The sequence below is a fragment of the Amia ocellicauda genome, chromosome 19 (assembly GCF_036373705.1).
Source record: "Amia ocellicauda isolate fAmiCal2 chromosome 19, fAmiCal2.hap1, whole genome shotgun sequence".
Taxonomy (NCBI): Eukaryota; Metazoa; Chordata; class Actinopteri; order Amiiformes; family Amiidae; genus Amia; species Amia ocellicauda.
Window position 1 is genome coordinate 21,553,502 of NC_089868.1, and position 17,232 is coordinate 21,570,733.

The 17,232-nt window shown below is 37.3% G+C and overlaps 1 protein-coding gene across 7 annotated transcripts in view; it reads right to left on the minus strand.

The window, feature by feature from the left end:
- Nucleotides 1-16,062, minus strand: part of camsap2a (calmodulin regulated spectrin-associated protein family, member 2a) — a 45,275-nt gene extending 29,213 nt beyond the window's left edge. For 4 of the 7 annotated variants that reach the window (XM_066691625.1, XM_066691622.1, XM_066691624.1 and 1 more), the window contains exons 1-2: nt 15,358-16,061; nt 7,721-7,980 (exon numbers count right to left, since the gene is read on the minus strand). In XM_066691625.1, the coding sequence (XP_066547722.1) occupies nt 7,721-7,980; nt 15,358-15,514 (417 nt within the window). In that variant the 5' untranslated portion in view covers nt 15,515-16,061. Of the gene's footprint in view, nt 1-7,720; nt 7,981-15,357 lie in introns of all 7 variants that reach the window. The other 3 variants (XM_066691621.1, XM_066691620.1, XM_066691626.1) reach the window with 2 other exon arrangements.
- Between the last annotated feature and the right edge of the window lie 1,170 nt (nt 16,063-17,232).

Genomic DNA, 17,232 nt, shown 5'->3' on the forward strand with positions numbered 1-17,232 from the left:
TTGGGCTAGGGCTGGGGTTCAGGCTGCTGTTGGGCCAGTAACCTACTAATATAATCAAATGGGTTATAATGAAAAGTACTTACTGCACTGTTACTATCCAGCATCATAGTTAAACAAAGATTTTAAATATAATTTAATCATTAGGCAAATGCATTGCCATATTGGTAATAACTGATGATTTTGATGTCTATAGTCATTTATCTTAAAATATTTGCAGGGACACCAACACTTAATTCTGTCAGGAATGTATATAATTCAAATGAATGTGATGTTTATTATTGTTAATTTATTCATTATCTCATTCATTACTTTTAAATTCAGTGGCACACCTGTTAATGCATGATGCTGAATGGGAAACATCATTAACAATATACATTTTCCAAACCAAAATTGAACCTGAACCATGGATTGTTTTCATTGAGGAAACATTATTAAATGTAAACACAGGTTCCGCAGAAGACAGTTTGGATACAACCAGATCCCAGTATCCCAAAAGCCTCAGTATTAATCACTGTGGCATCCAATTTACATGTTAGCTTTCATGAATGTTCAATCTCACAGAAGTTTCTACCGTTGCCATGAATTGGATTCATCTAAAAATGGCTCATTCTGCTCAATGTCTGATCACAAACCGTGAAAGTGGTACCAGGTGTTAAACACAATTCAATTTATTACCTCTGTTCCTCCTATTTGAATCTGACTTGATTACGTCAGCAATATTACATTGAAAATGAATACCACTAAAAATTCCCAGAAGGGCGATGTCTGAAATGCCCAAGACATTGTGCTATTCCATTATGTGGCGGACCCATATTAAATCAAGAGCAATTCACAGCAGCACCCCACCGAACGTCGATCTTCACAGCTCAGTCAGATTTTCCACCTCAAAATGCTTTTCAGTTTCTGTGCTCTAATTTCATACACAACTGGGGTTCTGAGTTACAGCTTTCATTTCAATGACCAAATAAAAACACAACAGTGAGATTTTATATGAAAAAGTATATATTTGTAGATTTAATCTACAGATTATCTGCAAAGCCTTATTGAACGGATACTACATGATAGGACATTTTCTGAACACATCAAGCTAGAGTCTAGACCATGTGATTTCACTGGGAAAATATATTCACGAAACAAGCAGCCGAAATATTAAATGTGCATATTTTTGGAGTCAATGCCTGCTGAACTGCACAGTACACTACTTGGAATTTTCAAGTAGGTCAATCTTAATGCAACTGTATACTACACTGAAATATAAATTATACAGACATTTTTTCTAATGCAGGAGCTACACAGGTCAAGGCTATTGTCCTCTGCAGATGGAGGAAGTACAAACATGGGATGCATTTACAATAAATTAATGTTGCCTTTTCTAGGTCTATACAAATGATGAGCCTCTGTATCATAAGGCAGATTTCTTATTTATTTCATGTTCTGTTATGCAATCAATATATTTATAATGCAAACCCCCATAGTTGCTCATATCACCATTTGTACTACTCCCTGTTTACTACTCTACTAAACATTGTGTTTTGGTATTTTAACAACCTGTCCATGCTCAAAATGTCCTGTGTCTCCCCCTGTAAATACTGTCTATATATAGCTGCACTGAAATCCCTGACCCCTGTTTTAATGTAATGAATTGCCTGCAATTGCCTTATATGGTTCTGGCTGAGTCTGAAGTAGGAGTTGTGTGGATCCATGCATACATAAAATAGTGACAGGTTAAAAGAAGAAAACTGCTTTAGATGTGCAAAAGTACAAGAAAGAACTGTGAAATCATGGCCGCCCTACTGTCAGATGGACAAACTAGCAATAAATAGGTCTATTCATTCTATGGTGCATGCCACATGCTTTCAAGGTGTATTGGAATTCAGGTTTAATATTAAAATACTGGACAGGAATATGTAACACCAAACAATAAGCAAATACAGTCAAAATTAGAACCTACCCTTCAGATGGTAAATGGAAAGTTCAAAAACTGCAAATAAGAAAAAATTATTTTGAAAAAGCATTCAACCTTATTAGCCACTCCTTTGATGATTGCCTCTGTAGCAGCAATAAATTCAGAAATTAACATGGTGTTTTTAATTAGATTGTGGGTTTAACTCCCCTGTGACACAGCGACTACGGTCAAGCACTGTCTCTGTGCGTCAACAACCTGCTCTTGTTGTTGTCCAAGACTGTCTTCATAACCCTGAACAAAGCAGCAGTGCACTTGATCTGACTGGGCAATATCTGACATGCTGGCTCCACCAGGGAAGACGATGGTGTATGTGGACACTACAGCAGTGTTTCACAACCTCTTCAAGGTACCGCCACATTTATTAAACTTTAAATTAAACCTACATTCGGAAAACTGAAGTCGTCCTGAGGCAAAGAGTTGTTTGTTCGGGCAGGAACGTACTTTGCATAAATAAAGAATAATTTAATCTCAAGTATGACTTTACCAAAATTGAGACACACTTGTTCATGGCTCACTGGGTAAGATTCAAATCTCAGTTGCCCACTGTCGCAGCTTACTAACTACTACTACTACAAGCCGTATTAGCACACATATTGATGTAATATAAACTGGTCAGTAGATCTCTAGGTTATGAGTCTTGGAGAGTTTTCCGTTTTCAGAAAGTTGTGTATTTATAACAGTCTGTAATGTCACCCACACCAAGAATATTGGAGACAGTATATTATTCTTAGTAAGTAAAAACCATAATTCAGGACCATAATCACATGACTGTGTGCTACACATCATGACAATAAGCCTTGGATTTTTAAAATATATGTTATGTAGTTGTTATTTTTTTCCTTGTACAAAAAAATCTCCTAGCTACTATCTAATCCTCAATTTACTGACATGTAAGTTTGATGTCATAACACTAGTGGCTTTAACTAGCTTCCTAGGTTTTCCTTTGTCAGTTCCAAGCTTCTTTTAGGCCAAATGTTCAGGATTGTTTTCAGCAGAGCAGCAGGAAAGATAAATCTTGTACACTATGCCACAGGCCAAACGGCTCTGACTCAGAATGGAAAAACTTCTATTATGTGCATTCAGTAACTCCACAGACATTGACCTCTCTTGGCATCTTCTGAACACGGTTTGCGTTTGAACAGGATTTCCCAGAGCTTTTAATTTCTTCACTTTGCAGACAAACCATCCACAATGCCTTTATAATAGTAGGCACATGCTAGTTGAAAGCCAGTAAACAAAGACGACTCCCGATATGTGGTAGCTTCATAAAAGTGACTATTGTTTACATACCAGCTGAATTACTGCTGTTAATTTTCCATAATAATAATATTATATTGTTTCTTCTTACACACTAATAATAAAGTCACTATTTTGGGGATAAACACCAAATTCATTTATAAATAATAAATAAAGCTGTCTAATTGAACACTAAGCTGGTTTACAGGAAGCTGCTACTGTTATCATTGTAGCCTATTGTGCATGCCTTGGCTTGCTTTGAAGCCCCACCCTACATGCTTCTGCAGCACTACAGCACTTCTTCGATGCTATTGTTACTGACCTGCAGATTTGGCAGCCTGCGTTCAGAAAAGTGTGCAATCATCAAGCTTTCCCTTAATGCAGGTCATATATTTCCAAGATTTATTTTGCCCATACAATTGCTTGCCAAACACAAAAAAACACCTATAAAACTAAAACAACGATACAAAGCAGATTGCTGCATGTGCTTATTTTAGAAACATGTGGCTGCCCATCAGTGAAAAAGAGGTGCACACATTATCTATGCAAATTTGAAGCACACACATATGTAGACATCTGATTACTGTTCTAGGGTTGCGTTTGCATTTTCATACCTGATGTCGGTTTACTTGCTTAATTTTGCATGACCTCAGACATGCCACAAAAAAACTCCCTTCAGGATATAATTTAAGGTAAAATGACAGATAATGATGAATGTTCTTCATCTGCTGCTCTATGCTGAGACTCAAATTAACCTAAACATACGAGCCAGGTAAGTGGAGTAAATTCCAGTATCCCACTGGGAATCTGAAAATCTCACTCTTGCACAGCAACCCTTTCTTTCAGTGTTTATAAGATATATAGCACCAGCTTGAAAATATTATATATAGTACATATTTTAAAAAATATGTAGAATGTATTCTTCCATTTAAAAGTCTGCATAAGGGCAGATAAAATTAGGTATCATGACATTTATACAGTATGTGGAGTTTAGTTTAAGGGTAGATAATTAATATCTCATCTTCCATTAGACATTTCTCATTGTATTTGGTTCCTTTGTTTTCCATACCTATAATCCAGAAAATATATCCTAAATCTTCTAAGATAGTTTATTACTCAAATTATCAGGCTAAAAGTCATACGTAAATGTACCCATAAAACCTTTAGAATACACAAAGCCTCAACTTTCATGTCAGGAGTATCAGTCTGCCATTGTATCTCCAAAACCAACCTGAAGTGGCATTCACACACATTTTTCTAATAAAAGATACATATGTGTGAAAAAGCCTTAGGAAAGTAGATTTTTGCATTTTAATATGAAGAAAAATATAATAACAGTATTGTAAATTATTAAGGAAGCGTAGCGATCCTGAAGCCTCCCTAAGGAGCCTAGACCTTTTAGTCATGCAGAAAGTTCACCGCACTGTGGCGAGGGAGACCAGGACCAATGTTACATTGGTGTTAGCAGTGGGATAGATGAGCCTTCATCTGGCCATCTTGAGTTAGGAGATGGAAGACCAGTGTGAGGTTGCGCTGTAACTACTGGGGATGGGGGTAGAGTAGAAAACCTGAAGCCTCGCTAGGGGGTCTATACCTCTAGACTGGGGTTCAAGTCTCGCCGTGGCCGGAACCCCCAAGATGTTACAGTACATTGGTGGTCATGATAATAAACAATCTTGAACAAAGTGTACAGCTAAAATAATACACGTAGTAATTTAAAAGTATTTAAATAACAGGGCCTGCAGAAACACATCTTGTAATACCATGTATATACTAAAGAATAACATCACAGTGGCTCAATTTCTAATTAGGTATTTATACAATTAGATTGCATATGACCATTCCTAATGGGTAATTTGTAAGATTCGTAATACCAAAACGCAAATCTGGTACTGGAGACTATTTGAAGATGCTATGACTGGTCAGACAATGAAGAGTATTTAATAACAGCACTGCAATGCAGAGACTCAAAACCATTATACTGCCAGTCAGGAGACATAGCACTTGTGTTGTTAAATAGATGGATTGTATTATTTAATTGAATTATATTAATGCCATTGTTCTTTATGGAGAAAATAAACATGTTAAATCACATTAAACAAAAATAATCAAGAAGACAAATCTGATAAATAGACATTAGTATTTGATAAGATATGTCTTGTCTCATTATTTCATCTCAACCAACCGTCACATGTCAAGTCTGCAAGATTAAATAAATCATATATATTATTTAATGTATTATATGTCCTATGTCCATATGCACCAGCATGGTAACAATAATATCTACACAGTATTGTGCAGATCGCTACCAACTCGGATATCTTCAGACAACTTCCTTTAATTCTTCACGAATAACAGATTGTGATATCTTCAGACAACATTAAATCAGCAATATCCTGTTCATTTATTTTTGTATTTCAACAACAGCTCCTGCCCAGTCAATGTTAAATCTCACTATTTCCTTGATGTATAATGGCTTGTACTACACCATTAAGGTAAAACGTGTAGTAGAACTGGGTGCAGAATTCCTTATCCTAATCATTGGCGACAAGTATTTTTAGGACAACAGCATTCCTCATTCCTTCAGAGAAAAGGTAATGAGATTCTCCATTGGATTATTGAGAACATCTTATAACAAGATTTACAAATATCCATTTAGCCAAAGCATGGCAAAAGCACAGCATCTCTACAGCACTATTTTTTCAAAAGGAACTGGTCAAATGCTAGACATCGTTTTCCTCTGAACAACCGTTTTGTACACATCTTAATATTCCTGGCCAATGAGCACTTAAAAGTTTCCCATTACCATCCAGAATCCTGCAGTTTGTTCAGTTCAGTAATCTTTGTTTAAAGGTCTGCCCTACATGATATAACCATTAGGCATTTGATAATTGGAAAATATTTTCAGTTACAGAAAAGTGCTCTTGTCATCGAATCCAAGTCCAGTGTCACACAACAAACACTCCCTGCCAAACCAATATATATAAATACATACAATCTAAAGCGAGCGGTTTATTTTACCACTAATGATGCCCCCAGAGACATGCTTGACAAGATACTTGTGTGGCCTATCCACTCCACTTCAATTTTAAATAAGCTGAAAGATGTTCTGTTTTTCTCCAGCCTAATATGTATAATCCTCCAGAGACTGAGAAGGAGCTAAATCAGCATCTCCAAAAGAGGGAGGCCACTATAACAAAATAAATGATTGCCCAATGGTTTTGTGTTGTCTTGCCCCAGTGGAAATATATTGTTGGCCTCATTTAGGTGAATAGAAAAAGTGTATTTTTTATTATTAGAATATATTCTATTGTGCATGTCATTAAAACCTATGCAATCACATGGAACAAAATGCTAATGAACTACATATAAAACATTATTCGCAGTGTTTTTAGTTAAAATAAAGACCTATGTGGTTGTATAAAGAAAAAAGTATTGATGATTTCTGGGCTGATTTAACAAGGACAATTTTAAGGATTTCTAAACAAGGAGAACCCTGCCAAGTTAACAACAATAACTAGATGTCTTTCATTCCTATAGTTGATTAAGCCTTGGACACACCTCACTGCAAGATTGTCATCCTATAGACATGACTATTAACACTTCAGACGTACTTCTTTAGCAAGGTTTCTGAAGAAGAGAAAAGCCCGAGGCACAGGGCCATTTACAGTGCATTCCACTTTAATGAGCAAACCGATTTAATTACACCAGTGCATCATCTAATTTACTTAACCTATAGCTTCTGTAAACACATCACTCACATGCCAGAAAAAAGCTTTAGCAAGCCTAGCCAAGGTTCTCCCCAAATCCAACTTATAATACTCCATTACTTCTAAGCAAAGGCTGTCTGCCATTGTATTAATTCCTCAAATCTATGGTCAGTTTGTAGGAAGCAGAAAATATTACAAAAAAATCTAAATGCAAAGCTGTGAAAAGTAGAGGTTATGTAAAAAACAGAAATTAAGCATCTGACAGTGATTGATGCTAGGGGGTGAGCTGACTACACTGCATTGGTTGCAATTGCAATGTTTACCATATATCACTAACCCAAAGCATGGCACCATCTGTCAAATATCCGTGATGCCAACAAGAATGAGTGCACAGTGTACTGGGAATACAAAATGATGGCCTCTCAAATTAAGGGGGGCTGTTAGTATATCATGAGCATTATACTAATTACACCTTAATACGGAAAAAACTGCCATTTGAATCAAATAGATTAATGGGGATCTCAGCTGTCTTTGAGTCACAGCTGTACATTTGCCCGTGTTTAAGATGTATGAGCCATAGCTTCTGCGCTTCTCCCCCAAACAAAGCCACCGTGTAATGCTGTTGTAGCTGCTCTGGTATTTCCTGGGGCAGATAAACTGAGAAAGCACAATCATATTAACCACTATTAGAGTCAGTCTTTATAATGGCACCCTTGCTTATTGGCAACTTGTCCCTCATGATTGGTTTTGCACCATGCTTTTGTTTTGTACTACCAGTTGCGGGGAATTGGGGGATTTGAACACTCGCCATTTGAATGGGCTTCTTGCGCAGGTCCCTCTCAGTGACCAGCTTCTCCTGGTCAGTGACGTACAGGCCCTTCTGCGCCAGTGCCTGGATGACGGCATCGTGACCCAACAGGGGCTTGGCGGCGTCGCTCTTTAGAATGAGGCTCCCGGCGCGGCAGTACAGTTCGGCTGACAGCAGCAGGTTGACCACGGGAGGTTTGATGTGCTCCTGGTCGTACTGGTCGGTGTAGAAGGGCTCCTTCAGGTCCTCGGGAATACTGTCTGTAAAACAAAAACAAGCACACACTGACTGTCGACAGTTCAACAATGGCTCAAGCGGAGGTCACCTGGACAAAAAGTTTGCAATCCAGTTGGCTGTACAAACTGGCTTCCACTTTAATAATCCCCACACCAGGTGTTGTGCTGTTCATACTGGAAATACATCTACTCATATGTGGCACATTAATCCTTGTGATAGTGATATATTACATTGTGGGAAGTCAGTATTTTAATGCTGACATCATAGTCTGCTGCCTTTGGTCTTGTTCATTTCCTGTGGAACTGAACATTTATGAAAGTCCCACATTAAACCATTTCCCATTAATTTAATCATGTGAAATTAATAATTAAGAAATGAAACCGTTGGAGCAGTTACTTTTCAAGTTCATACACAGAACTGGTGCTTCAGGCTAATCTCTTTACTATTCGCTGCTCTGATGATTTGCAACATTCATTAATCTCTCCAAAAAGATGAAATTACAGTTTCAGAAGTGCCGAATACAAACCAAATCCCTCTCTTTCTAATTAAAACATTTTGAAAGCATTCTTCAGAAGACTGACAAAACACCATGGAAGGCCAATGTATGCCATATGCTTTAGATCTTAAGAGACGGATGGGGGTGGCAATCTCAATCCCCAGCTTCAATATTCATCAGGACATGGAGTTTTTATCCTTACCCTGTATTTATTATGGTTTTACTCTTCTCCCGTGCTGTAACTGTTCACTATTCTAACAGGGCTTGCTAAGAACTTTTTAGATGATGTTCACCAGGAAACAGGTTTTCTAAGGAATACAAAATAATTGACTGATTGACTAATCAATTGTGTGGAGCATATGTAATCGTAAGGAGTCTGTGAAGTGCCATCTGGCAGACAAGTCAATAGAATTCAGTACAACATATTAAGGAGGATGAGAAATTGAGTTCGAGTCCACACTTGTGAGATGAAGTGGTGGTAAATACCTTGGCCTTATGACCTCAGTACCTTCTGACTCACCCAATACACGATTGTGATAGACTTTCTAAGCCAGAACTGATATTGTAAACCTAAAACAAGCACTAGTATCTCCAGACAATGGATAAATGCAAAAACATCTGCAAAACCTTTTTAAATCTGATGTACAATGCTCACATAAGTATTGCCAGCACAGTATATGATGTGTGATATATTATTTTCAATCAGTTGCATATCTATACATAATATTTAAATTCCAGCTTTTCTAGCAAACAGGCATACTGGAAATGACCATCTATGTTTAGTAGATACACTTAAGGCTGCTATGGAATCTAACTAAATATAGAAATTCCCAGTCCAGTTATATACAAGCAAAAACAATAGAAATCCTTCATGAGCTTACTTGTACTCTTCCAATTAATGTTTTGGTTAATGTTCTTATTTTATTTGATGAGCCAAATCGACTCGTCTTCTTGTGCCTTCCTTATGTTCTTATTAGTCACAGCTTGCAAACTTTATGAAAAACAATGCAGAGGAGAGACACATATGAAAACAACAGCACAAATTTATTATACACACATCTATAAGTGCCAGGGTATAGTCCTGCATATTTAGAATAAATCATACAGCCTCATTTCCTGTAGCACTGTTTTCCCTTCCTGCACACAGGTCTCCATCACAAATAACGTACCATTTCTACCTTATTCTAATGACCCACATTAAGTGGAATTCATGCAGATCAAAGTAATATCTCAGTTAGGACTGCTGGAAGATATTAATTGTTATTCCAGATCAGCTACTGAAAGACAGTCATCCAGTCTGTAGCATGATCTGCAGCTCTTGTAGTGATTAACACCAGTGGTAAGAATGCCATAAACACATTGTAACATGTCCTTATTCAGAATGGCCTTGTATTCAAATCTGTGAAAATGTTAGAAGTTACTATTTGAGGATCTTTGATCAAAGGACTGCAGTGCCGTGACTTATAAAGAATGCATTGTGTCTTGAATCCTATATTAAGCACTGCGGTAAATATGGGCTGATGTTTTGAAACGTCTTAGGTGTGTGCCTACTTAAGTAAATAGAAAGTGTAAACCAAGTGGAAACGTATTACAATTTTCCAAAACATTTCCAAACAACATTTCCAAACAAAAAAAAGAAAAGAAAAACAGTTCACACTTGTCCAAAAAGGAGAACCTTTTACTTGGGATCTGAAGCAAAATTAAGAGTTTCTATCTCATTACCACACTTAACAGTAAATCTGATTTGCACAGACCCTAACCCTAACCCTAACCCTAACCCGTGTGCACATATAAAGTACACTGCAGGCATGACCACATTCCACACTCTGTGCTCCTTCTTTCTTTTTTCTGCTATGATGCAAAAGGAAAACGTTTTTTCGAGGAAGAATCCCTGTCAGCTGGGACTGTTAATGGTGCCTGTTTCCTCTCCCCTCCATGTGATTCAAAATCTCGGCCTCAGCCTCACACGAGAGACTGGATTTTGAAGTGCATCTTAAAGCTGCAGTGTACTTTTTCTGTAAGAGCGTGGCCTGAAGCACGTGCTCACTGCAGTCTCACACAATTAGTCTCCTCGGCATTTGTATTTATTAGGAGAGGGGGCCTTGTTTACATACCAATCCTATGGACATTTGGAACCACACGTCCGGAGATTCCTTACTTTGTTCAATCATATAGAAAATGTGACGCCTCAACTGTATCTCAGCTGTACAGTAATAAAAAAGGCCAGACAAATGAAAAAACAGTAACACCATGTGAAAGAATGACTTTTAAAGGGTTGAAACAGCTGCTATGGGGTGTATTGGGAGAACAGTAAGGCCAAGGTGTTTCCAACTGCTTTAAAAACAAATGGTGTTTATTGTTCTTATCTTCATAAAAACCAACCCAATTTCCTACAAAATAGTAGGCTATTCAATAACAGTTTCACAAATGAGGCACAGGATAGTAACTAACACATTTGTATTCCCAATAAGGAAAGAAAACAGAAGAATGCTTATGTGAGAAGCGTCTTCTCTCCAATATTAGATTGGACCAAGCGTTACACAATTTAAATAAGAGGCCAGCACATTGGGCTAATTATCCTAGATGTTAGGACTACTATGGACAACCACGTCTTACTAATAAATACATGCATTTTACGTATTTTAAAAATGTTATGCTGCTTGGTAATTGATACAAATTGATCCTGAATTATTACACACACGAGATCAATGATAAGTGCATAATAACAGTCCTTGGCAAAGGTACAAACCACTTGAGAAACGTCCAATAGCAATAATAAAACAGAACTGTACTTTTTATATCGGCTTATAGGTGAGTATACATCACACTTAATTAAAATGAAATGATTTTTAATAAATGTTGTAGAAAGTGTGTAGCAATAGTTTTAACGGTGTCTGTGAGAAAGCAAACATACCAACAAACAAATCAGATGGTGTCAGATGTTTAGATGGATAGATAAACACAGATGTTAATGTTAATGTCTTGGTCGCCATATTTGTTTCACTTCATAAAAATGTACTCCTTCGGTTTCTGCCTTCACAAAGGAAAAAGTCACAATCATAGGAAAACAATGTAGCCTACATTAAATAGATTATTTTAAACTACCTATCTATCTATATATGTGTGTCTGAGAATGTATATACATGTTTGTACTTGCATATTAAAATTAGATCAGATACAGTATTCTTTTGGATTATTTTCAAGTTAAAACTATGGAGCTCTTTTCTAGAGTTCTGTTTTAATACTGCTCTTGGGTTTTAAGAAGAGCAATGATCTAGAAACCAGCAGTATGAATTTCCCAAGAGATGCTTTCTGTATTTTTGGATTCATCTTGGGTCACTAAAGATAAAATGTACCCTGACATTATTTCTTACCTTATTTGCAATGAAAATTAATTTCTATGTCAATGGTTTAATACAAAAAGGATGTATTAAGTAACATAACTTAATAATGCAAATGCACAGTTATTCCTATCCACAATAACCTTGAAGTGCACATTCAAACAATTCATCATTCACAACGATTAATACAAAACTGAATATTTTATTGTATGTCATTAATGATAGTAGAGGAGTCTAGTTTCTCTAAACGTCAGTGTTCAGTGCCTCCAGTGTGGTGCCAGGCGTGTCCAAGACTAACACTGTTCTAGTGTAGGCTGGTTCTGTTGTAACAGAAACAAATGTTGCCATTCTTGGTATTCATGTTATGTCACAGATGTTATGAAATTTCTCGGCCTACTTGTGTCTGAAATGAAGACAATTTCTAACAGCTGCTTTAGAAACAGTACCACTTCAGAATTAAAACATATTCACTGCTCTTGATCAGACGCTTACAAACAAGAGCAGTGGCCTTTAATTTGACGTTTTCAAATTGAAAGAGATTGCTGTGCAGTGCTGTCAGACATGTTCATGTTGACTTACTGGCTCGGTGCATCTCCCCCATTCTTTAATCACTACCGGATCAAAAAGCTATGATGTACACTACAGTCAATGCAGTACATGCAGACAAGACAGTTGTCTAAGCATGAGGGGTATACATAAAGTATGAAGGGACTACAGCATTAGACTGCCCCATTTTCTACAGCCGGATACAACATCTGGCACTCTGTGTTATCCGTCTGAATGGCTAATGCAGAGGTTGTCATCGTGACAAAACTAGCGTAGGCCTATAAAACTTGTGTGAGCCAGCTCAGTCTCGTTTAATCATAGAGGGCATACGGGTATAAAAACTAGATTATAGTAACTACCACTACACTGATTTTCTTCTGTAAAGTTTTCTCTAGGAGGAATCAGTGTTCAACAGACACACAATCTATATTTGATTAATAAGTATAGTTTCATTAAAAATTTAACTAAATGCATTATTGATGTTTCAAAAGAAGGATGTGCACCCTTTGAGTAAAACTGTCATTTAAAGGGGGTGCTTTCAGATTTTGAAAAGGCAATTGGTGCTTTCAATGGGTGACAAAGCAGTAAACATTGATATCTGCACTTGGGTACTCATTAATCACCAATAAATGACACCTGGTCACTTATTTTATTTATGTATTGCCTTTACACCTTCATGTACATATCTGTACACACATTATGATGTCCTTAAACAACAACTTTGAATTAGTTAACATATACATTTAAGACAGATAAATTATTTAAACCTCATTGTTCATAACAGTACATCTGAACAGACAACACCATTATGACAGAGAAAGATGGGAAACATCTTATTGCCAATGTTTACAATGGCTCTTAAAAAGCTAATACATGCAGTATCTATTTGAAGTGGCTGTGACATCACTGAAGAGTAGTAAGTGATAAATATTTTGGAAATGAATGCATCAAATGGCAGAGTTAAAGTCACAGACCAACAATGGTAATTGTATGTTCCAGTATAGCCTACATAATCCTGCAGGATTATATTCATCCCATACAATTATGATTAATAAAATATGATCACATTCAAATTAGTATTTCAAATGCAGTGCAAATACAATTCTGCAGATCTAACATTACTAAAATCTTAAAGATTTAGATTAACAAATACATTTGAAATACAAAACAAAAAAGTACATTATTAAAATGTATAGAGCATAATGCATCTTTAAACTCTGTCAAAAGATCACTTGCCTATACAAGCATATGGTAAACATCCTTTTCATTTGGGCCGCTGAGCAAAACAGAATTTGCCACATGTTTAAACTTCAATAATCATACAGCGAGAATTTCCTTCATCCCAGCTCTGATATTTTATCTTTAAAAATCCTGATGCTGCTACTACTACTAATAAAAATACCTATTAAGAACATTTGTTTGAAACAAATCGACCTTATTCTACAGTTAATCTCTCATGCTGGGATTAACTACTTTATGCAGTCTGCCAGACTATTCAGAAAGGAAAACTGTCAGATTTCTTCACCTTGGTGACTACTTTAATAACCTATTCCTGCTCCATTTATGAAGGACCTCACATCTGTAAAGATAAATGGATGTAACAATAACTACAAAAAGCAAAACCAAAAACAAGGCTTTCAACTGTTAACAAGATGGTCTTAACTGCACTTACAAAGTCTCAATCTGTTAGGCTATACCTGGGATAAATCTCTGCACGGTGCAGGATTAGTCCAAATCAAAATAAATATGATGAAAAAGCACTATAAAAATGCAGTTGCCACACAATGATTGTAAACCTGTGTGTGCTGAGGGAAGGGGAGTTAGTGTGGGTGTTGAGAGGAGTAACCATGGCAATGCAAATTGTGAATATTCTGCTAAACGATAAAGTGGAAACTCTGACTGAATCCTGTAATGAATCACCATCTGATTAAGGGTCTCTCCATGGCCACAAATTCCTTTAAAAACACAATCCATGAGTGCAACTTGAAGCTAGTACTATGATCCAAATGGCTGACTCCAGCCCCCAAATGCTTTATTTTATGCACATCATTTGACACATTCATTGGTGGAAGGTCATTCAATTCCCACAATCGGTAGTAAATAAATTGTGGTTTTGCCATTCAAAACAATATTAAAGAAGAACACACAGTTTGTTTACTTACTGATACAAGTCATTTCAATCAAAGTATTGTTAGACAGCTCAGAAAAATACACCAAGATATATATTCTTATTTACAGGGTTACATTCTTGTTTCAAATAACAGTTATTTCCTGAACATGTTCAGCCTGCATTACTGGCACCAAATAAGGCACAGGCACAGACTAGATATCCAGATAATTAGGCAGCCCTGACCACTCCTACCTGATGGGTAAGCAAGACAGCACCTGCACTAGTGTGTCTTGGAATTAGTTTAAACATGCAGAATCTGCCATGCTCCAGTACTTACAACCGCCTTTAATACTGAATGTAATTTAATATTTTTGTCTATTTTATATCAAAACATATGCAGTTGTTTAGGTGCAGATGTTCCTTGGAATGCTTCTTACACTCTATGACGTTTTTCATCTTATTGTAGATGGTATGACAGGCTGTCATCCCTCTTCTGTGTGAACCCACCAGAGAAAACGCAACAGTTACCACACTGTTCATCATTTACACCAGACTTCTTGCACACAACAGCAATTGTGGCTCTGGTGCATTTGTTGATTTCTGACTACCCTTATTATATAACTCCACAGCAGGGTTGGGGAAAAAATTATGTTTTGTAGCCCTTCACACATTGCTCGAACTGTTCAAATAATACGAATAAACTGCTTATCAATAGTCTGATTAGTGGGGTTGCTCTGCAGTCCCCTACACTAATGAACACTATTTTCCTTGCAAGTAAGCATTACTGGATGGACATTAATTAGCATAGGCCCTGGTGAATCAGATTGAATTATTTTATATTATTATTATTATTCCATGTCGGCATTTTCCCAACATTTGAACGCAAACAAGAAAATACGCCACCTACCTGTCCCAAAGGCTTTGGCCACCAGCCATGTCAGGCTACAGGAGATCTTAGACCGGCTGAAATCGTAATGATCAAAAGCTTTTATAGCTGGGACAATAAAAGTCTTTTTAATCTCCTTGGTGTCTGCGGCATCACCCATACTAGCACCTCTGAACATACAAGCCCCGTCTTCCCGAAACAGAGCTACTAACTATCAGGCTGACATCCCTCCAATGGAATTCAATGCACCAAATGTCACTTTTGTTTCCTTTTTAAATCCCAAATAGTTTCAATGTATTTTACCAATCACACCCAACACTGCGCGATGTGTGCAGGCCTTTCTGTGTCTATTCTTCAGTTATATCTCCATTGCATTTGACGTAGTCGACCCAGTGAGCAGACCCAGGCAGCAGCGGTATATCATCTCCTTGTAATTGTCATCCATTCTCCGGTATTAAAATGTATTATATCGCCGATTCCTTAAGCAAACCGCGCAGATGCACATTGTATTTTGTGGGGGGAACCGGTTTCCATCCTAATCGCGATTGATTTCGTCGGCAAACGGTCGTTTCTCTTGCGTTTCCATGTTTTTCTTTTTCCTTGTTTTTTTTTTTTTTCTTACGGTCCCCCTTTTCCTATTCAATCTCGGTCTTTCCTCGCTTGCTGCGGTTTTCCTGCCGCACTGTCTCTATTAGGGAGCTTGCCCAGTGCGCCTGCGCGGTCCGCCCAGGCCGTGACAGGGTAGCTCCGCTGGCTGCGTTCTCGCAGCGCAGATCTTCAGCGTTTCTGGGATGCCATTGGTGTAGCTGCGCAGATCTGCGGAGTTCTGCGCAACACGAACGCAGCTTCATGCGTTGGATTCAATGCGTGTGCGTATCTTAAGTGCATCGGCACTGCACAATAATGGTGTGTCAAACCATAAAATACATTTCTTACATATTAGCTTGTATAAGATTTGGGGGGTTTAAGTGTGGATGCATAAATATTTTAGGAAATTGTAAACATACCGTTACTGTATTTATAGTTTTCTGGGTGGTAGATTATTTGTGTGAAGGGATATATCCACTTTCTAGAAATCACAAAATAGTAAATATAACTAAGGCAATCCACAGTATGTGTCAGATGTTCTATAGAAGCACCATTGTGGATGACAAGCGTTCTAATATTCTGTTATCAATTTAGAAAATATTCACCAGTTCTTATATGTTTTTGGAAATGTACTAGCTAAGTAAGGCTCTGTGGATTACAGCTCTGGGCACAGTAAGGTGTGGGAAAACTGTAATATTCAAATATAATGGAAAACAGTAATTAGGAGGAAATGTCTCCAAATAATTAAAAAGGAGATGTGATTACATCATTCTCAGATCCTGATGGCAACTGGCTAGTGTTTGAATGAAGAGCATATTCCCTGTGCTTGTCAAATAATATACTTCATTGTTATCAGTAGTAATAGCCACTTGCCACAGAAAAAAACACTCCCTCACTAGTGGGTACACTTCATTTGCCAACTGGACACATTATCCTTGGTCATGCAATAATGCACAGGATTTCATTCAAGATAATATAATTCACAATCGTCTAAAGGAGAGTGTAGGTCCAGTTGTGTCAGAGAGATCACTTCCTAAGTGGCCAAGGTACTAACAGACCACTCCACAGTTATGTTGTCACTAGATCTGCATCTGCCTCTGCACTCTGTTGGATCAAATAATGCTAACAAGAAACATTCAATTAACTGGAGAAGTTACATAAAGCAAAATTTAAACTTACTTAACAACAGAAAAGCAGAATGCAGAATAAAGTATTCCCCAAAGTAAACATACAGTGCAAGACACAGGACCTACAACAAATGTGGTGAGGGATTAAAATACAATGCTATAGTCTATAGAGTGCAATACA